This window comes from Rutilus rutilus (genome assembly GCF_951802725.1).
Source record: "Rutilus rutilus genome assembly, chromosome: 11".
Taxonomy (NCBI): Eukaryota; Metazoa; Chordata; class Actinopteri; order Cypriniformes; family Leuciscidae; genus Rutilus; species Rutilus rutilus.
Window position 1 is genome coordinate 8,582,104 of NC_140216.1, and position 22,384 is coordinate 8,604,487.

The 22,384-nt window shown below is 36.3% G+C and overlaps 1 protein-coding gene across 1 annotated transcript; it reads right to left on the reverse strand.

Moving 5' to 3' along the window:
* Nucleotides 1–1,166: 1,166 nt before the first annotated feature.
* On the reverse strand, nucleotides 1,167–22,108 carry poc1bl (POC1 centriolar protein homolog B (Chlamydomonas), like). Its single transcript, XM_084423682.1, has 11 exons — nucleotides 21,834–22,108; nucleotides 17,361–17,795; nucleotides 12,984–13,153; nucleotides 11,201–11,390; nucleotides 10,914–11,099; nucleotides 9,350–9,467; nucleotides 8,121–8,297; nucleotides 6,768–6,899; nucleotides 6,547–6,657; nucleotides 2,776–2,928; nucleotides 1,167–2,612 (listed from the first exon to the last, which is right to left on the reverse strand). Exons 2-11 carry the CDS (start codon nucleotides 17,735–17,737, stop codon nucleotides 2,484–2,486), a joined length of 1,743 nt encoding a protein of 580 aa, XP_084279808.1. The 5' UTR covers nucleotides 17,738–17,795; nucleotides 21,834–22,108; the 3' UTR covers nucleotides 1,167–2,483.
* Between the last annotated feature and the right edge of the window lie 276 nt (nucleotides 22,109–22,384).

Consider the following 22,384-nt stretch of genomic DNA (forward strand, 5'->3'; position numbering starts at 1 on the left):
GTCATAGCAGCGTCAGCCAATGAAATTAGACAGGAACTCAACAACAAGCTTCATTGCCGTGATTGGCTGCCGCCTGGCTACTGTATTTGCATAGAGCGATCCTGATTGGCTGACGCTTCCGTCTGCGGCGCTTCACTGGCGTTGCTCGCGCCAGAAGTTGAAAAATTCTCAACTTCTGCCACGAGCAACGCCAGTGAAGCGCCGCCGACGGATCCACAATTCTTTTCGGCAACGCTTGACGTCACCCATTCAAAGTCAATGGGAAGCGTTGACGCTGACGCCCCGTGTGAACGTACCGTTATGGTACAGCCGCGCAGTTCCTTGATTATTACGCCGGAATGAGAGTAGTTCCTAGAAAATCGCAACTTTTCATTTTCCGTCGATCTTAGTACACGGTTTAACTACAGAAGAGTCAAGTTTTAAATAGGAAAAATATTGAAACTCTTTGGTCATTTTGAAAGAAATGCTACTGGACTCATCAGAATCAATGATCTATGCTAAGCTATGCTAAAAGTGGTACCGTCAGACCCGGAGATCGGCTGAATGGATTCTAAAACGGTAAAACTCAACTGTTTACCTCTGGGGGAGTTGTAAAATGAGCATATTTCCGAAAAAAGTGGAGTATCCCTTTAAGGGAAATGTGATGTGTAAGATGGCAATTAACGAAGGACTCATTGCTGCGATATTCTCAAAGGTCCAACTAGATGACAGCGTCCGTTAAAGAGCATTCATCATGCACCAACTGTCCACAATCCAACCATAAGTCAAAGGGGGAAAATACAGCCTAATTTATGCGTACAGTAGATATAACATGATGATGACAATGTTCAGTGACCTCCAGCTTCATTTATGTAATTGCGTGGCACACCTGGAGATTGTGCCATTAAACATTTCAGCCTGACTTGGCAGAACCTCCTTTGTGGTTTCCTCATTATCTAGTTTGTGTAAGAGGCTCAGGTCACATATGTAAAACTGTGAAGGGAAAACCTTATTTTAAGGTGATGTAAATCCAGGAACTTTATCTGATTGCATGCATTACAATGCTATAATATTTTGGATTTTTTTTGTCTTATCCCACAGCACATTTCCCCACCACTAGATGGCACAGCAACAGAAAGTCAAGGAAAAGTCACACTGTTAAAATAAACAAACCACCACAACAAATGTAACATATATAACTTTCATTTATTCAGACAAAAATACTTTGCACTTTTTTTTTTCCATGTTCCAAAAATACTTCATTACAGTCGATAAGCAAAACACATGATCACCACAAACTGTGCTTTATCAGTAGTAATTTCATGATCACTTTCCCACAATCCCTATTAAACCATTTAATTCACTGACAATTACAAATGATGAGACCTAAAAACTCATGTTGCCATTTTAAATCCATTTTAGTGCAAAAATAAAGGTGTTATCCATGTAGTCATTTACGATATAGCACTTTCAAGATATTTACCGATAGTCCTGTGAGTTTTGAATGCTGGAAGACCCATGATAAAAGCAATAAGCAATTTTACTTCGGCCAATATCATGGTAAAGTACTGTAATACTCTGATTTGTGAAGATAAATTAGCTCTTTTGTGAAAGGAATCAGGCTGAAGAGGCACTTTCTGTTGAGTCAATAAATTACCTACTATACATTTTTTTCATGGAAAACAATTTACAGGTAAAGTGGATAATTCCCAAATAGGTAGTAGAGAAAAACTTGGTTCTTAAATGCAAGGTAAAATGGGTTTAGGCCAATGAAAAACATGCAAGTTTGGTCCATAATTGCTTAATATTTTGTTCCAACTCTGAAGTGCAGTTCCTGTAATCTACTTCAAAATGAAGTGTACGTATTAACAAACTATTTGAACACTGACGTTAGTTTGAGTGAAACTTGAAATGCTGGTACAGTTCCATCAACACCAGTGTGCCAAAATCCTCCATGAAAGCTTGCACAAAATAAGGTGAAAAGACCCTAAATACCCTAACAATATAAAAAAGAAGAACAAAATAGAAAAGAAAACAGTCACAAAATGATACAAAAAATACCTTAGGAAACCAATAGGCAACAGTCAAGACGAACCCATTCACAACATCTTCAAATCAGTCACTTCTGGTACAATTAAATAAATCACTGTGCAGTAGATTTAAAGATTAGCTACTGCGGAGTCTAAAAATGATTCACTAAAAGCATATAGTGCATCAATGTAAACAAAAAAGCTGCTCCAACACAACACTATGTTCGTTGGATGGTTGAATTTGCTACAATGTGATATTAACAGTACTAATATGCACTTCAGACTTGTAATAGCACACTGAACGTCTCTAACAAGGAAACGCAAGAATTGGCACTACAAATATATGTCCGCTTTGGTTTGCAAAGGCACTATGTGGAGGATGGGTCCCATTTTTATGCCTTTTTCAATGCCAACCCGGAAGAGACGTTCCTTTTGATAATTGCACTTACATTTAAGTTCACATAAGGGTTAAAGTCACTCGAAGTTCCAGCGCTGGTGTTTGTCTCCGGGAGAGCAACTTATCATCTGGATATCAGTACGGCCATCTTCTTTGCGGTAGGAGGTGATACACATGTTTGAATGAGGGTTATATATGCTGCCATCCTGAAAAGACACAATTGCCAGAGAATGATCGTTTTAGGCATGGAAATGTTACAGGAAAGCAGATCTGATACGCAGTAACATGCCAAACAAGGTTTTGTCTTATCTCATCCTGTTTTCTGATGGCACGCCAGTGATAAACTGAGCTACAGGCGAACAAACTCACGTCTCTGAACTCCCACACGATGCCGGGAGGAACGGGAGCACCGTCTTGTGGACAATGCTTCATCCCTATGTGTGTCAATCCTTCCTGGACTTCAGCACACAGCTCGGTCACAGAGTTAAACCGAATCTCCTTTTGAGATGTGTACTCGAAGTACTGAGAGAGATAGAGAGAGAAAAACGTTTGTTTGAAATGTAATGTGGCACATTTCTTTGGCTTTTGTGAGTTTTCATACATGGTGATGGTGTTAGAGTTGGGAAGTTCAATTCATTAATGAGTCCAAATAGCCAATTTTAAGGCAAATGCTTAAGAGTCTATGATTGGATCATTATTGCTGTGATTATTATGTTTCTAGCATGTCATATGTTTGGCAACAGTTCTTCTAACCCTAACTGATGGAGTGTGTAGCTTTTCATTTCTTTAACAACCATGTAGGAAGACACATCATGGTCATATTCCAGAAGACAATGTCAAGATTCATCAGGCTCAAATAGTGAAAGAATGGTTTGGACGGAGTGTGAAGAATCATTTCCTCTGAGTCCAGACCTTAAATTCATTGAAAGTCTTTGGGATGTGCTGGAGGAAACTTTACAGAGTGTTGGACTCTTGCATTGACAATACAAGATCTTGACCAAAAATGTATGCATCTCTTGATGGAAATAACATCACAACATTTATTTCCATCAAGAAGAATGAGTTAAAGGTCAAAAGTGTTTTTTTGTGAAATATTAATGCAATTTAAAATGACTATTTCTATTTCTACTATTTTTCATCGTCATTACTCCAGTCTTCAGTGTTACATGATCCTTCATAAATCACTCTAATATTCTGATTTGGTGCACAAGAAGCATTTCTTACTAAAAATTATCCAAAAATAAATAAATAATAATTCTTGCTGACCCCAAACCTTTGAACAGTAGTGTATATGTTTTTAAAAATGTGTATATTTATATATACACATTATATCATTTGAATCTACTTGGCTACAATGTCTGATACTCTGGAAAAGAAATGAGTTTATATCAATAAATATTGAAATAGAAAAGGCTGAAAAATATTGAGAAAATATTTGTTGCTTTTGAAAAATCACTAAAAACATGCCTCTAGAAAACCTAAAAATGTTCAACAGCAAATGTCATTTAAGCGACAAACGCGGATGTTTGCACGGATGTTAAAAATCAACGCCCAGTTAATAATTCATAAGCAAACAATTTCTCAAAGCAGAGGATCAGAAATAGATCCTTTGAGGGTAAAGGTTAGAACGCTGGAAGAAAAAAAAAAAAGGAAAAAAAAAAACATTAGTCTCATTAGCCACATGTATATTTCATACAGATGTCTATCTTTGAGGAGAAGTGGCTAAGGTTTCCTTTTCAGTCCAGGCTGTGGAAACATTGATTTTCACACACACATTCACTACTTCACCATATCCTTTGATGCAGAGCGGCGACATAAGCCACCGGACACATTTGCAGGTTGCCCTTTCCATTACATATACATCCCCAGCAACTCATTCACTTCCTCAACTGTGATACTAGATAAATAACAAACCTCAGAAGGGCAGCACATCTCAGGATGGATAATGTTTCTGCACAAATAAAGCTAGCTTTGTTTCACTGCAAACGCAACAAACAGGGTCTGATGGATCTCCTGCATCTGCTGTCGTAAGTGTTATATAACTGGACATGAAAGCACCTCATGCTCATTTTTAAAGTAACTCGATAGCTCTGGCAAATATTAGAAAGCCCCCTTTTATCCATTTTGAAGATATCAGGCTGTGGGGTAAGACAGTGGCTTTCAAAGTGTGGGGTAAACTCCCTGCGGGAGACTATTGTCAAATCTCGTACTCTTCTTCTAATTCAAATTTGCCATATTAACGATAGATGTGAGAACGCTTTCTCCTTCACCACTTTCTGCTTATATGGTGTTAAGTAGTGATGCACCGAAATGAAAGGTTTGGGCCGAAACTGAAAATTCAATATGCTCTTGGCTGAAAATTCCAAGAGAAATTACTTTTTATTTGTATAATTGTATTAAAGGCACAATATGTACGATTTTTGCATTAAGGTGAAGACGACAACTCCCATCATTCCCCGCTCCTTCACAGCGTCATCAAGCTTGTTATTGTTTTGAATATGCGACCTCTATCGGCGAAAATTACATACTGTGCCTTTATTACTAAACTTTAAGTACTTTCATGAATTAACACTGCAATTAAAAATGAAAGAAATCAATTAATTCATCAAATTTAGTTGAACAAAAAAATATTTCTTTTTATATTAACTTTTTAATAATTGAATTACGCTTCTACTCCAATTTGTTAGTGAAATATAAACATTTACACGTTGGCTGTATAAGATATCAGGAAAACATAAAAAATAAATAAATAATGTAAATATTATATAAATATAATATGCAAAGCAGTAGTTTGTAGTGGTCGACCGATTTATCGCCAAGGCCGATATATCGGCCGATATTTGGCATTTTTGAAATATCGGCATCGGCCGATAAGTTTTTCTGATTGGCCGATGTGTTGAAAGCGGGACTTTTATTTTGACGGCGCTCCGGACTTTTATTTTGACGGGCGGCGCTGAGAACACCAGCGCCAGAAGAGAATGGCAACGGCAGCTCCTCAGATCAAACAGCGCTCACTCACATTCTCCGTCTTCATTCATTTACGATCTCTGTCAGTCATATCTAATACTTTGTTAGACAGAACTGGTAAAAAAAGAAAGTAAATGGTAACTTATGCCAAGTAAGTAAAGTAAAGCGTTTGCTTTTATATTATTTGTAACAGAAAAGGCAAACAATCAGGCTAAAATACTTTCTCATTTGCCGTCTCATTTCTCATCTACGTCATTTAAACAAATCTCTGAATATCTAATAAACATTTAATTTCACAAACCTTGCCGATTTAATTGAATCCAGCTGTGATATCTTGTGAAGTGTGCATTACTGTAGGCGAGTGACGGTCGGTCCGTGCGAAATGAGTGAATGCGAACAGAAGATCAGCTAAAGGGGACGCGATCGAAAAACTTTAAATCCTTCATTTTAAAATATGCTGATATATAACCAGTTGCCCACTGTGTCATATTCATAACGTTTTCACTGTGCTATATGTAAAATTAGCGTTACCTTGTCTTTATTTGAAAAAATATGATTACCAGCACGAAATTACCAGATAACTGAGTGCCCTGTTACAGTGTTTACCTTCTTTTTATTCACATATTCATATATTTCTAAACAATTACTTTGTGAAAAATACTGTAATAGGATTGCAAATGTAAGAAGTTGCCATCTAAAGTATAAAAGCATGTTTATTTAAAAAATTTGTTTTATAATTTATTTATAATTTATTATTAAAATAAGAAATAATTGATTAAAATAAATATATATAAAAATATCGGCTTTATATCGGCCATCGGCCACCCTGCTCTCTAAGATATCGGCATCGGCCATCAAAAAACCAATATCGGTCGACCACTAGTAGTTTGTATGTATTCATTTATTTTTTAAAAGACTACTTCCATAATTAAAATGTTTAAATTTAAAAATATATATATATATATTGTCATTTATTTTGTCATTTTAATGTATTATTATTAATATATTTTACAGTAACAATGTAGGCCTAGTGACAAAAAGATTTGTGAAGACTTTTTGATGCTTTTTATTATTCAACAAAAGCTATAGCTATTTTATAAAAATAGTTTTTTATAGCTATTTTTTCCCAATAATACATTTTTCCACAGAAGCGTTAATATTGATGTTAGTTACCTGATTACCGCCCTGACCATGGCAGCCGAACAGGGACAGGTGAGCTCCTGTGGGATTGTGGTCCGGGGCATTGTAGTCCAGACATTCAGAGTGGATTCCAGCACTACGCACCTGCACCAGGAGCCAGGAAAAATGTAAAACCATTAAAGAAATTGCGCGAATGACATCAAAAAGGACCTCCAGAAGGAATTAGATTAGACCAGATTAGATTAGTCACTTACCGCTCCGTGCCATCCAGGCCTGTCCTCTGGCACATGCAGGCCGGGATAGATGTTCTGCAGATACCATTCAAAGCTCTTACACTGAAGCCGCTTTCTCAGTACAATCCTTTCAGATATATCGCCGTAAGATTCCTACGAGAACAAAATAAAATCAGGCCTCAAGACAAAGCTTACAGATTACCGACTGAAATCTATGTAGCCTTGACTACACGTCAGAAAGTATTATCTGTAATAGGGAGCAAATATTGGAATACTTTACAGCAGTCAATAAGACTATTCTACTTATGACACTTTTAAAGCTCATCTGAAGAAGTGGCTTATGACGAATCAGTTGTGTAAACATTTTTCTAAGAAATATTAATAATGTGTTTGGGGTATTGTCTCTTTGTAGTGTTGTGTGTGTATAGCTGAGTATTTGTTCTTGTGTGTACCTACCTAGGGACTGTGGATATAAATTAGCAATGTTTTTATAATCCATCTTGTTTAAATTTTCTATTTTATACAAATGTTCATTAACATTCTTTGCCCCTATCAAATAAAAAAAACAAGAACAAATACCTTTTCTGACACTAAAACCTTTCTGCTTTATCCATTCGATTTTTTAAATCACCTTTACTGATGTTAATAACTTTTTAATATCTTTAGTTGCAACTTCAAAGTTATCAAACAAGAATGCCACGTAAGTACTTCCTCTAGGGTGCTGTCCTGTAATGTTGACACGAGAACTGCCACGACACTCTTCCAACAAGCCAAAAGTCAAAGAAACCAAACCAGGTAAACAAGATCATATTAATTTAGGTAACACCTCACACAGGTATGAACAGGGTGTGTTCAGACCTGAGGTACAAGAACAACTCATGACAGCCATATATTGACAGGAAAAATATCCTTACTCGTTGCATCTGGTGATGTGGCTACCAGAGAATGATTTATTATTTGATCACATTAATAATGTAATTTGTCTGTGAAGTAATATGGAGTTACATGCCACATTCATGTCAGCCAGGGTGATATAATATATGTCTGGCCTAGTTTTAGTATCTTTGTCAGCTAATAAGCTTTTCAAAGACAGCCAAAGGAAGAACAAACACTGTAAGCCGAGAGAACGAACGCATTCAAGCAAAACCTGAGCATCATTTATCTCTTTCACAGTTTTTTTCCCCTTCAGGAGTATGTAAGCAATTTTGAGAACAGCACTTTTCAAGATAAACACTGAAGCAGTTAAAAGAGGAAATAACACAATGGTTGTACACCTCTGATTATGCAACAACACAGGATGTTAATAAAGAGGTGCCGCCCACTGACAGGTTATGCTGGGTGGATGGATGGATGGATGGATGGATGGACGTGTACCTTGCGTGCTGGAGGGTTTCGGTTATAGAAGTGCTGTTTGTAAGAGTCCATCCAAACCTCCGCAGCACGGACAGTGTTCTGAAGGAAGTTGGATCGGGAGTACGGCGCTTTCTTGGGGAAAACGTGACCCACGTGGGAGCATGGGTGAATTTCTAAAGACCCTCCACACTGCCACACCTGTAACAAAACATGTTCAGAATGAAGCAAGAATCAAAATGAATTTCTGATGAAAAAAAAAAAAAAGACATTGTAGGTGGTTTTCCATTATAAAAAATTCTAAGGTGAAGTACTGAACAAATAATAATAATCAATAAAGTAATAAAGAAACAGCAAATTATGCAACATTATTAATCACCTCATTCATTATTTATAATTAAAATAAAAGTTAAGTATATAATGTGTACCACTAGTGTCACAACATTAATAAATATTAAGAAAAATTAATTACTAAATATATAAAGTATATAAATAATGGATTTTTTAAATTAAATGATTAAATAAATAATTATGAATAATTGCAAATAATTAATGGCAAAAATCATTATTGTTTTCAATATGGTTAGGATGCTAAAACAATGTGTTTGCTTTTAAGGAAAAACCCACCTATGATTGACTTGTATATAGTTCTGCATATTAGAATATGATATGATAAAGTATTTTAACATTGAAAAAATGTCACAGTTCAGTTTTAAAATGAAAGCTAATAACCCACAAGCATTTACATCTAGAGCATCATTATTTGTTTATGGAGATTCGACTCATCTCGCATACTTTTTTTGCACACACAAACTCAACATTTTGTGTGAACAAAGTATCTGATTTTAATGGAATGCACTGCCTGTCAGAAATAAAACATGACATGACAACAGCGCATTAGATCCGTTGAGACGCCGACAAAATTCCTTTTTTTAGGCATTTTCCAGCTTTATTTCCCACATGCTTTTTTATTCCAATTCACAGCACATCTATTATACATGAACATCGTACAGCCCTAGAAGATAGAGCGTTGTATTCTGTTTCCATATGCATAAAAGATTACTCCATGGTATTAACCATCAATCTTCATTTCTAAGCATAGGCTGAAAAAAGAAATCCAATATGAGAGATGTGTCTAATTATAAATGCTCAGTCTCTCATGCTACCAAGAGCACGTCGACACGCTCTGATGAAAAGCATATGCAAATTACCAGTACAATAGGTAGCAGGAGTACAGAATACAGGTGTCTTACCCGGAAAGAAAGTTCCAGATTCTCTCCTCCCCACACCTCCATGCCCATGTCGTAGGTGCCCAGAAACTCAAAGTAAGCCTTGCTTACAGCAAAGAGCCCCCCTGCCATAGTGGGAGACCTGTGAAGCGAAAAGCAGCAGATCATTAGAGATATTCCCTGGCAGGTAAGTGCTTCTTAGTTTCAGTTAAGCACCTCTGGGTCTGCCCTAGGACGAGCCTGGAGAGAAATCTAGAGCAGAACTGGACCGTATTTTAATGTAAACCTAGGTCTGAAAATTAAATCTTTTTCACTGCACTGCAGTTAATCAACACAATACACATTTCCCTGTGAATATTACTTTCTTAAAGTCTGGATGGCTTAAAGGGAGAGTTAAATTTAAAAGTCTCATGTCATTCCAAACCGTTATGACTTTCATTTAGGAATGCACCAAAATTAAACTTTAATAATTAATAAAAAACGTTTTGTAATTATGATAATCTGGTTGAAGGCCAAAAATAATTGTCTAAACTATTTTGTCTAAGTAAGTTAAAAAATAAAACACTAAAATCAATTATAGACTTCATAACATAATGTACAGTAAGAAAAATAACTGTGGAAGGATTTGTTCACCCAAAAATGAAAATTCTATCATCCTTCACTCACCCTCATTTTGTTACAAGCTCATAAGGCTTTCGTTCAACTTCGAAACACAAATGAAGATATTGTAATGAAATCTGAGTGATGTGTAAAATTAATCCAGATGAAAAGAGCAGTTTAGTCCAAATGATGAGACACAATCACTTTATATGATGAACAGATTCAATTTAGCTTTATTCACAACTCAAGCATGCTTGATGTGTGAGAACCAATGAGGTTTATTCTCATGTGTTATGCAGCACGTTTGAGCTTCTGCAAGAACCAATGGGGTTTGTTCTCGCGTGTCAAGCAGGTTCGGTTGGGCTTCTGTTTATGTTCTTTGATCAATGTTTAAATGTGTATAAAAGCCTAAATTAAAAAAAATTTAATTAAAAGCTGTGTCTCTTCAGAAAATTTGGACTAAACCCCTCAATTCATATGGATTAGTTTTATGAACTCTTTATGCATTTTTTCTAATAAGGGTGAGAAAAAATTAATTTCCAGATATGTTAAAAGTTACATTTAACAGTGTTATGAAATGTATTACATTTAATCAATTCATTAAAAGATTTTAAGTATTAACTTTAAGTGAGCGTTAAATGACAGCAAAATGTAAAAATAGAGGAAATGAGAATAAACAATAAAATTTGCAATATCAGCTCATATAAATATGCAATATGGATCAATAAGCTTAAAAAAAATATATACTACTATAAATAGTAGTATTGTAAAATATAGTACAATTGTCAATTTCTTCTTTTGTGTTCCACAGAATAAATAATAAATGAAACAATAATTGAAAAATAAAATTAATCAATTGAAATAACTTAAACTTAATAATTGAAACGACATACAGGTGAGGATGACTATCCCTTTAAACATTTATAATCTTTTTCTTAAATTGCCAAGAAATACAAGTTGGATTTGAAAAAGTTGACCAGAAACCAACCTAATGGGGTCAATTCTGGATTTGCGTATCTTGCGATCGATTTCAGGCACTCCATGCCACTGGAATGTCAGCCTCCAGTCAAAGCCGCCCACCATCGGCTCCTCAGTCTGCATGTAGAACTCAAATGTGTTCCAGTCAATGGTGTCAATAACCGGACATATGATGGTGGTCTCATTCTCAGCAATTCTGACGATAGAAAATACGATAAAATTTGCATTTCCCTGGCTAATATGTTACTGTGTATTATGGAAGTGTTTCTATGCAACATTTGAATTTTTAAGTCACACCTCTCCAGCAGTGGCTCGATCCAGCCAGGAACACACTCACAGTGGCAGTCAAGGAAGGTGAGCACGTGTCCTGTAGCATAGGTGGCGCCAATGAGCCGTGCCCGAACCAGACCTTCTCTTTTTTTGGTGCGAATGAGACGAACACGCTCCAGGTTACTGACATACTGAGCCAGCTGTGACTTCAGGTACACTGTAATCCATGCAAAGAAAATTAGAATCTTTTTATCAGGATCCAACACATAATGGCCAAATCACAGGAAAACAACTGATTAACAAGTAGACACATATGGATCTCAGCTAATATAAAAACTGGTAACACTTTATTTTACAGTGTCCTTGTTACATATGTTACATGTACTTACCATAGAAATAACAGTAAATTATGCATAATTACATGCAACTAACCCTCAACCAAATCCTACCCTAACCCTATAGTAAGTACATGTAGTTACTTAATATCACTCAGTACTTAAATATATAATTACACTGTAACATTGACACCTTAAAATAAAGTGTAACCAAAAAACTCATATGGAATGATAACTATGGCTACCTTACTATCCAGAACTTTGTAGAGGAAGCATGAAATATGCAAACATGGACAAATGTGTGAGTATATTTCAATGCAATTAAGGCATGTTGGAAATTTTGCTTTTTAAACGTAATAAACGTAATATGAAACGTAATAAGGTTTTATTAAAGCCCGTTCACACCAAGGATGATAACTAAAAGATTCATTAATGGTTCTAATTCTATGAGAATATGGCAGTCCACATCATGACTATAATGATAACGATATTGTTGGTATCATTTTCAGAACGATTTTTTCCTGATGAATGATAAAAAACACTGACAGCCAATCAGAATCCACCGGCTTGAGCATTTAAAGCGATAGACAAAATAACTGCAGAATGCACATAGAATAAACAGAATGTTATTGTCTGTTGGTGTGGACGGTAAAATATTCTTCAAATATTATTTAATAACGAGTTATTAAAATAATAAATTATAGTTATATTTATAGTTATAAGGGTTGTCACGATTCGATACATATCACAATACTGAACTCACGATACGATATTATTGCGATACTCCAAGACATATGATAAAAGGTTAACAAAAAATATACTGTTTATTAAACTGATCAATTTGATATTACATTGTGTGTATAAATGAATATTCTTGGACTTGGTGCTGGAAACCCAAAGCACAGGACAATGGTGACACCAGAATAAAAATATTCATGATTCTGAAGCTGAAAATGAGTTATTTTAGATGAATATGTTTCTCTGTCACTGACTAGATACATTTAAAATAATGTAGGCCACTTTTTTACACAGATATTCCCCTATTGCATTATTATACATTATATTCAACATTATATATAATATTTTAATGTAGTACTGACACTAAAACTAAAAAAAATTCTCACATGGTAATTTTTATTTTGGGTGAACTATTCACGATACATATTGTCACTATTCACGATACATATTGTAGCATTTTTGCATTGCGATATATTGTGACACGATATATTGTTACACCCCTAATAGTTATCATTCTTGGCATGAACAGGCCTTAATTCATCAATATGTAGCACCTAATAGGTTAAAACTTTTCCCTTGCTTACAAATTCATAATTGGTTGTGGAAGTGCTGACCAATCAGGATGAGACAAATGTTCCTCTATAGTGGAAAAGGATGTACATAATTAAAAAGTAGTTTTAAACTAGTGGAATTTTAGATTTAAAAACGTGAAGTCTGTCTAGAAAGTGTCACGTCACCTCTGTCGCTGAAGTCATCCACGAGTATGACCTCCTTCAGTAGGACAGCTGGCGTCGTCTCCAGCACACTATGGATGGTTCTGAGTAAAGTGGACCAGGCCTCATTGTAAAATGCAATGACCACTGATGTTGTAGGCAGACGACGGATGTTGTACTTCTTTGCTCTGCATCTGGCGTTGCAAAAAAGAGAAAGAGTTAATCAGACGGTTAAGCAAACTGCCATTTATTCAGATCATGTGGTTTAAGCAAACAGTTTTTCCTGTGAGATACACACTACATATTTTAATGTGCAAATGTGAACATCTAAAACATAGAGGAACCTGAAACAGCTCGATGAAACTGTCATCCTGCAGTATGTATGTCGAATTGTAAAGCGTCACGTGACAATTATGGTGTGAAGAAGGAATCTGACTATTAATAAATGTCAATTTCAATTTGTAAAACAAGACATTTTTTTCCTCTTTTCTTTGTACTTGACTTCCTCCAATTTAAAATCTGTAAGCAACCATTTCTGGTTCAGATACAGATTCTCAATTTAAAAAAAATAAATTAATAAAAAAAAGAGCCAAACAGACATGCCAGAGACATTTTCACAGCATTCTGAGTAACAACTTGAACCCTTTAAGGCAGAGACTTTAGAAATGCAGAGCTATCCAAAGCTAAAAGATACTCATTATTTAATGTTTAATATACACAACCATTCAAAAGGTGTTTTTTTTTCTTTGGAAAGACAGTATCACTTTTATTCAACAAGGACACTGTTTTGTATAATGTTACAAAATATTTCTATTTCAAATAAATGCTGTTCTTTTGAACTTTCTATTCATCAAAGAATCCTGTATCAGTTTCCACGAAGCAGCATAACTGTTTTCAACATTGATAATAATGAGCAATGTTTCTTGAGCATTGAAGACGGGAGTAATGATGCTGAAAATTCAAAAACAAAATTGAAAACAGTTACTTTTTTTTTTTTTTACTCTATTTTTGATCAAACAAATGTGTACTTCATTGTGTTCCTTGAACTCTTTAAACTCTTGAGACTCTACATTCACTGATGGCAACTACATTCGTGCACATTTACAATAATTATTGCTACACAGAGAAATGCACAAGAAACCCCACAGCATAATTTCTGGCAGTAATGTCTTTGACAAGAACTAACTTGCCTAAAAGTTATTTCAGAAAGCGAGCAAAAGAACTTCACATTAACTGATAAAAATCCCTGCTGATGCCAAGAAATGTGCTCCTGCCGTGTGTGATCTCCTGTGATGTGGCAACCGGAGAGCAGTTGAAAGACTGCAGGGAGAAAAAACGCATCCAATTTGTCTCACTTCTCGTCTTCCAAAGGGACACTTTCTCTTTTCAGAGCAGCAGCTTGAACCCTACTCATTATTGTGTGACAAGAACCATGAAACAATTATTCTCATACAAAAGCATTGCTGTTCTGAGAAAACGTCCCAGCTCTATTTTCTATTGTTGTTCATTTTTAATCATGTTGTCTGGCTGCAGGCAATGGATTCGTTTCAGACAACAGACAACATCTGTAAAGCTGTGAGGTGGACAGAAGTGTATAAATCACCTGAGGAATCGCCATTCAGGACATGATTTCAATTCCTCTGGTAGTGAAAACAAGCACATTTTCTATTTATTTTACATGCTTATTTGTAATGGAATATAATGTAATGCATTTATTTGCCACATGCCTCTATAAATACAATTGCAATGACAAGCATAGTCACCAACATGATCCTAGCTTATTCTTTGTGGTTGCCAGGCCATTTCTATACAGTTATTAAAGTGCATGTTGCTATGCAGTTCCTAGGTATTTGAGTGGTTGCCATGGCATTGCTAGGTGGTTACCAGGGCTTGGCTATACAGTTACTAAGGTGTTCTAAGTGTTTTTAGTATGTTGCTATGAAGTTGTTAGGTTGTACTAGATGGTCGCTAAGGTGTTGCTAGGGGATTTCCAGGGCTTTTCCTTAACAGTTATTAAGGTGCATGTTGCTGTGCAGTTACTAGGTGTTTTGGGTGGTTGCCGTGCCGTTGCTAGGGGGTTAACAGGGCTTGGCTATAGAGTTGCTAAGGTGTTCAGAGTGTTTTTAAAGGTGAACTAAGTAACTTTTTTACCTTAACTGAACAGCTTCGGAGTCATTGGAATGGTTATATTACTTATTTCGGGTTGAATGGTGGTCGTTTCGCACCCCTCTGGTGCCCGTGAGCGGAAAATACGCACTTGCAACTTTGGGGTGGCGGGCCGCTGCCCGCCGCGTCAGGAAGTATCGCGTGATATCAGGTCTCGCAATGTAAACAATTGCTTTACGGCCAAAATAAATCTGCTAAAATGCCGTCATTATTGCGCTCCCTCGCGCTGTTCGAACACGAATGAAGCAGACATTTTAAAGAATATCCCATCTGCTTTGATGTCGTTGATCTGCTAGCCTCTGGTGTCTGAGAATAGCCAACGAGTTTTTACAACAGTGTTGTCAAATATCTTTTCCGAAGCTGTGGGGGGAGCTCTAGAGAGAAACCTGCGAGCAAAAAGCGAGAATACAGCGAAGAAATCCCGAAGTTACTGAGCCCCGCTTTAACATTGCCATGCAGTTGTTGGGATGTTCTGGATGGTCGCTAAGGTGCTGCTAGGGGGTTTCCAGGGCTTTTCCTTACAGTTATTAATGTGCTTGTAGTTACCAGGGCTTTGCTATAGAGTTACCAAGGTGTTCAGAGTGTTTATAGCATGTCGCTAAGCAGTTGTTAGGGTGTTCTGGATGGTTGCTAATGGATTTCTATGTGGTTTCCAAGGCTTTGCTATACAGTTACTAGGGGTGGAACGGTACATGTATTCGTATTGAACCGAAACGGTACGGTTCATAAATGTACACAGAGAATACACGGTATAAAAATAAATAAAACTCGCGTGCAAATGAATTAATGTAATGCGGAACTACTGTTAGAGAGAGAGAGGCATGGGCGCGATCGAAAAGTCGCAAAGTGTTTATTTATATTTGTGTGCGTGTGTGTGTGCGTGTGTGTGTGTGTGTGTGTGTGTGTGTGTGAGGCGCGGGCGCGATCGAACAGTGGAAACATAAAAACATACTCCGTCATTTTGTTTATACAGGACATCATTCAAACTGCAAAGTCTTTAAGTTACTGTTAATTAAAATTTTAAGGAAAACAAATATATTCATCTGAAATGTAGCAAATTAATTTTCAATTCATTCAGGTACAATTACCAAACATATCTCAAGGTCTTTTTGTCTTTTTATTCATTTAATTAATAAACAAATTATATAAAACTATTGTCAGTGCACTACAAATAAACTGGTTCTATGCCTTTACTTTATTAATACAACTTGTTTAAAAAATACAAGGCTTAAGTAATTTATTTTCCTTTGGTGGTACAGCCTGAGACATGCACAAGCCTTCTGCATTTTTGTTTTGTTTTTCCCTCCATTGTTTCCCTCCATTCCCTCCAACCGTGATGTCTGAACCGAGGTATGAACCGAACCGTGACTTCTGTGTACCGTTCCACCCCTAACAGTTACTAAAGTGTGTTTTGCTTTGTGGTTGCTTGGGCGTTCTGAGTGGTTCCTATTGTGTTGCTAGGTGGTTTCCAAGGCTTTGCTATACAGTTAATAAGTTGTTTAGAGTGTTTTAAGCATGTTGCTTTGTAGCAGCTAAGGTATTCTCTGTGGTTGCTAAACTGTTGATAGGTGTTCAAAGCAGTTACTATAGTGTTTTCAGAATGTTGCTATGTGGTTTCTAAAGGTAACCACACACTACAAGATAATCAGGCTGATCTTGGGCCCAATTCTCCGCTTTCAACAACCCTAGGTAAAGTCACAATTATCTTGATGGAGCTACAGATTATCGTATCAGATTTCCCTGAGGTGTGATGCGTGTTAAAAATGATTGAATCTGCTCAGAAGAACGCTGGGGTCTTAAACAGCACGCACTCTGTAGACTGTCACGTGGAACGAAACAAATCAGAAAGCGAGCTGATAGAAGACAAAAGGATAACATTTTCTGTAAAAAGAAGTCCAAACACTATCATGGCCATTTTTCTTGGCCTTCGTCTGCCATGTTTGTTTACTCTAAAGTCATGTTTGACCACGAGAGATTTTCGCGAGGTTGTTTGTGAATGGTATCTGTTAGCGTGTGGTGTGCATCTTGGTCACATCGCAGCACTCCACCACACACTATAGAAACAAAACTGTTAAATCTATGATTGTTTCATCATCATGTTTGTGGCCTCTCACATTTTGAAAATCTGATACGTTTTTAAAAATCTTTTAGAGTGGGCCAGCCTTTAGGCATTGTTAGGTGGTAGGAGGGTGTGTAGTGAGCCCATTGCTGTGAGCTAAGATGTGGAAGACATACTCGTGCATCCTGTTGTCTTGAATATGGCGATGGAGAGATATCTTGTCGCTGGTGAAGATGTTGATGGCATATCGCTCAATGCTGGCTTCCTCCTCTTTCTTCTCCTCAGTGCTGAGGGTCAGTCGGGTGGCTCGGCCATATTCTCCAGGAGCGTTGGGGTCTGGTGCTAGCTTCTCGTAAACAGGCCGCAGGAGGTTGTCGGAGTCCTCCTCCTCAATGGGTGGAAGGTCACGATCCAGGATGTGGCGTTGACCATTATTATCAGCCAGAGATGGCGGGGAAGAACGGACTATAAGGAGATAGAAGAGCCACAGCAGAGAAAAGAGGAAGCCGACCTTGGCCAGGAGAGCCACCTTCCTCGACCAGCGGATCTTCATGACCTGGCAGCCAGCACCAATAACAGCACCAGTCAAAGAGCCCCAGACTCCCACCTTTCTGAAGGGCAAGAGAGGAAAGAGAAGATGCCGATTAGTGATAGACTGATACATTGGCCAGACTGATCTACTGAAAGCCTCGTCAATGAACAATGTACTGTTTACGAAAAAAAAGAGTGTTTCAAGTAGAAAATTTGTAAATTTATCTTTTTAACTGAAAACAGAACATATTATTCAGACACGTCGTTTCTACTTTTAATCCCAAGGTGTTTGACTAAAGTCTCATGTTAACCGCCAGCTCCAATCACTGAAGCTGAATTTGAGGGGTTGAATACAGACAATCCATCATCAACTGAGTAATCACATAATTGAGCTGCATTAATATTTCAGCATGCAGGGATTTAGCTGAACAGTGGTCGTGACAGACAGACAGTAGACTGAGACAGTAATTCCATTCCTCAATCACAACACATTTTAACCTCATTTAATAATGAATGTTGCTTACGCACACATATATATGCAACAAAACTGCACACTAAATAATATAAATGGACCATCAATGCACTTCAAATATTTGGGAGTCTGTGGTTAAAATGTTTGGCAGTATAACAGCTGATGGCAGATGCAGGCTTAACTACCGTATGAATGTGTGCAAATTGCAAAAGCGAGCGAAAAGAGGGGAAGATATGTATGAAAACAAACTCAGAACATTCTCAGAAGATCCAACTAGATGCTATAAATACCTACTGGCTTATTGGACTGCTTTAAATTGCTTCCACTTCTGTGTGCTCTTTAAAAATAGTAACACACGTATAGGTTTAACTTATGTTGAAACCATTATGCCCATTATGAAACATTTACTCATAAAACTTTGTCATAAATATAACCATTGAATTATAAATGATATATAAAACTAATCCAGTACATTTCTTATACACATTTTTGACCTTTAAAAAACAAAAGTGGGCCCAAAAGTGTTTCAACACTTAAAGGTATAGTTCACACAATCTTAAAAATTCCATCATCATCATTTGTATGAGTTTCTTTCTTCTGTTGAACACAAAAGAAGATGTTCTGAAGAATGTTGGTATAACCAACCAGTTTCTGATGCCCCATTGACTTCCATATCATTTTTTTTTTTTTCATACTATGGAAGTCAATTAGGTACAGCATCTGTTTGGTTACCAACATTCTTCAAAATATCTCATACAGGTTTACAACAATTTGACGAGTAAATGATGACCAAAAAAATATATATATACAGTATATATTTTGGGTGAACTATCCCTTTAAGTCATTCCTAAAAGTGTTTATTTTTACAAAATGTTAGCAAATTTTTTTTAATGTACTATTTATATTATTTTTGATCCTTTAAGGTGGCTATCAAAATTATGAAAAGAGTGTTTTCTTCTCCTGCTCCGATCTATTGAAGATGTAGCTCCACCTTTCCAAAAGACTGGTCACAAGCCAAGTGACAAAAGCTTTCTGGGATTACAAAATGGAGAGCTCTCTGAAAGCAACCCTTGACTGGGCACCCATAAAAACTTCCGTACTAAACCTGATAGGTTGGGTGGATGTGGGAAAGCTGGGGAACTGCAGCTCTTGAGGGTTGAGAAGCTTGAGTATCACCTCTGTGGCATTATTACCTTTAAATTATAAGGTTCAAAAACTGGTTTTGTGCACAAAAGTGTTTAAAAGCTTAACCGTATTATGTCTTTTGAAGGCCATTTTCCTTTTTTCCCATGATGCACTAAGGACAAATTCACAGCAGAATGTCCAAGCATTATATTTTTCATATAATGAAAGTGAATGGTGACCATAGCTGTCAAAGATTTTCACTGAATAATAGCTTAAATTTCCTAACTATTATATGACTTCAGAAGACTTTGTTTATAATGCCTGCTGGGTAATACGGGCTACTTTTAGTGTTTTTGGTACATTTTAGAGCTTGACAGCCACTGGTCACCACCTACTTTCATTGTATGGAAGAGAGAAGCTCAGACATTCTGCTAAACTTCTCCCTTTGTGTTCCACAAAAGAAAGGAAGTTTTACAGGTTTTAAACAACATGAGGATGAGAAGGATGATAGAAAGGACTGTCTGTGCTGTATTAATAAGCAGGGAAAAATGAGACAACCCGGGCTGTTAGTACATCCATCTAGGGAGGGTTTAGTCAGAACATTGTCATTATTCTGTTTACAGTAAGATGGATGTTGCTGCTACATGTGAATCAGGAGCCAGAACATCTGTGTTATAGACTACAGCTGGCTTACAGTTCCTGCTGAAAGCAATAGGCCTAGATGTATTCACTGTACATAACCGGACTGTGACGACGCTCTACTTAAATTTAGGTGAGTTAGTACCAGCCCAAAATGATTCACTTATCCAGATTTACTTGTCGAACAAGTGCTCTCCATTTGCAGCTTTGTTCCCTTTTTTCGAAACACAACTATACCTGCCATTCTTTTTTTTAAATACCTACATCCACTTTGAAACGAATCAGTGATGGTCACTTGCTTGTTCTTAACACAAATGTACCATTTCCTTCCATTTTCTCTTTTTTAAAATTATGACATTACATTACATTATCACTCACTTCCCCTAAAAAGACCTGACCTCAAACCAGAATATCAGAACTTGAACTTCATATAGATTAAAATATTTTAAATAAAATATCTATCATTATTTATTGTTCTATTACAAGTTTTTTGTAAGTAATTGTCACTCACACACACCCATATATCAAAACATCACTGTATACAAATTTTGGACTTTTTAAAATAATATTAAAACATTTTATAAAATAAAATATCAAAAAAATTAAAATATACAGTACTGTCAAAGTACGGAAACATATACATTTTTATTGTTTTTGAAAGAAATCTCTAATGCTCACCAAGGCTGCACTTATTTAATAAAAAATTAAGTAAAAACAGGAATATTGTGAAATATTATTACAATTTAAAATAATTGTTTTCTATAGTAATAAATTTAAAAATTAAATTTATTCCTGTGATAAAAGCTGAATTTTCAGCATCATTACTAATGTTTCAGACATTTATGTTATAAAAGATTTCAGTTTCAAATAATTGCTTCAATAAATTTAATAAATAAATGTAATAAATGCAAATAATACTGTTCATTGAACTTTCTATTCATCAAAGAATCACCATTTCCACAAAAATGTTAAGCAGCACAACTGTTTTCAACATTGATGATAATAATAAATGTTTCTTGAGCAGCAAATCAGCATATTAGAAAGACACTGAAAATTCAGCTTTGCCATTACATGAATAAATAACTTTTTTAATTATTTTCACATAGAAAACAGTGAGCATAAGAGACTCCTTTGAAAAACATTAAAAATGTTAATGTTTCCAAACTTTTGACACTAGGAGTTGTATATTTTCTGGATTTTAGACAACCCAGATGAAAAAAATATGATTTCCTGGTCTTAGCTTGTCACCCAGCCTTGTTGAATTGCTACTCAACTGGTTTAGCTGGTTTAGGAAAGTAAAACACACATTTTGTTAAAAGAAGAAGAAAAAGAAGCAGAATTAATAATGTAAAATTCCAAAATAAGAAGTAGCAGTGCCGAATAAGGACTGAATTTTGACTCAAAGTACAAAGAAGTATGGTAATTGAAAACATGGTGGTACCGTGATGCATTCCATGGTGTAGGTAGGCTAATACAATTCTTTAAGAGCTTGAACTATTATACACCATTTCATAGAAATATGGGCATCATTCAAAAGCATGTCAAAGCATATGGTTATAGAATTATTATCAATGTACCACCAGAGTATTTTTTACACACATACACACACACACACAAAGTAATCTGAGATCACTTCGTAAAGATGCAGCAGAAGCACATGACATCATCAAACTATTAATATAAGTATTCTAACCCATAACATATGAACTGTAGCCTATAACATAAGGTACATTTTCATCCAAAATAAAATAATAAAGCCGAGCAGTGACTTTCCGTGTAAAAACATGAAGGCTCGTTAACATGCAAAACATGTTCATATTGCACACTCACCCACATACATACATCCACGAGACTCATGTAACTCAATAGCTGATGGTCTTACCTGATCTCGTCATGCCGTGCTCTTAGACAGATACAGTGTAAGTGCCGCTCGTGTCACTGTCAGCACACACACATCCTCCTCAAACAACAAACCCGCTCTACTCCACTCCACTCCACACACAACTGCAGCTCGCGCTAATCGCTTTAAGTAGCTGGAGTTTTTACAAACGGGCGATCTTTTGACGAGTTACATGGCTGAAGTAAATGTCATAGTCTAACATGTACTGCATCGCACCCCAGGAAGTTTCAGATTTGACAGTCTGGGCTTCATAAAGTGAACCACGTGACCAGAGCATTATGGGAAGGCTGGAGTTCAATGTGCGTGCATTAGCTGAACACTCAAGAGCCCCTGTGCGTCATTTAATATTCTCACTGTCGAATGTTTTTAAAAGATTTCCCGGTATAATCTATCTATCTATCTATCTATCTATCTATCTATCTATCTATCTATCTATCTATCTATCTATCTATCTATCTGTCTGTCTGTTTGTTTGTTTGTTTGTTTGTTTGTTTGTTTGTTTGTTTGTTCAATGCATTTTTTTTCTCTAATCA

Coding starts and splice junctions, on each gene's coding strand:
- poc1bl (XM_084423682.1), bottom strand. CDS start 17,737: ATGAAGATCCGCTGGTCGAGGAAGGTGGCTCTCCTGGCCAAGGTCGGC. Junction 8,298..9,349: donor ATCTGGAACTTTCTTTCCGG/GTAAGACACCTG, acceptor GTTTTGTTACAG/GTGTGGCAGTGTGGAGGGTC. Junction 6,658..6,767: donor GGCCTGGATGGCACGGAGCG/GTAAGTGACTAA, acceptor CTCCTGGTGCAG/GTGCGTAGTGCTGGAATCCA.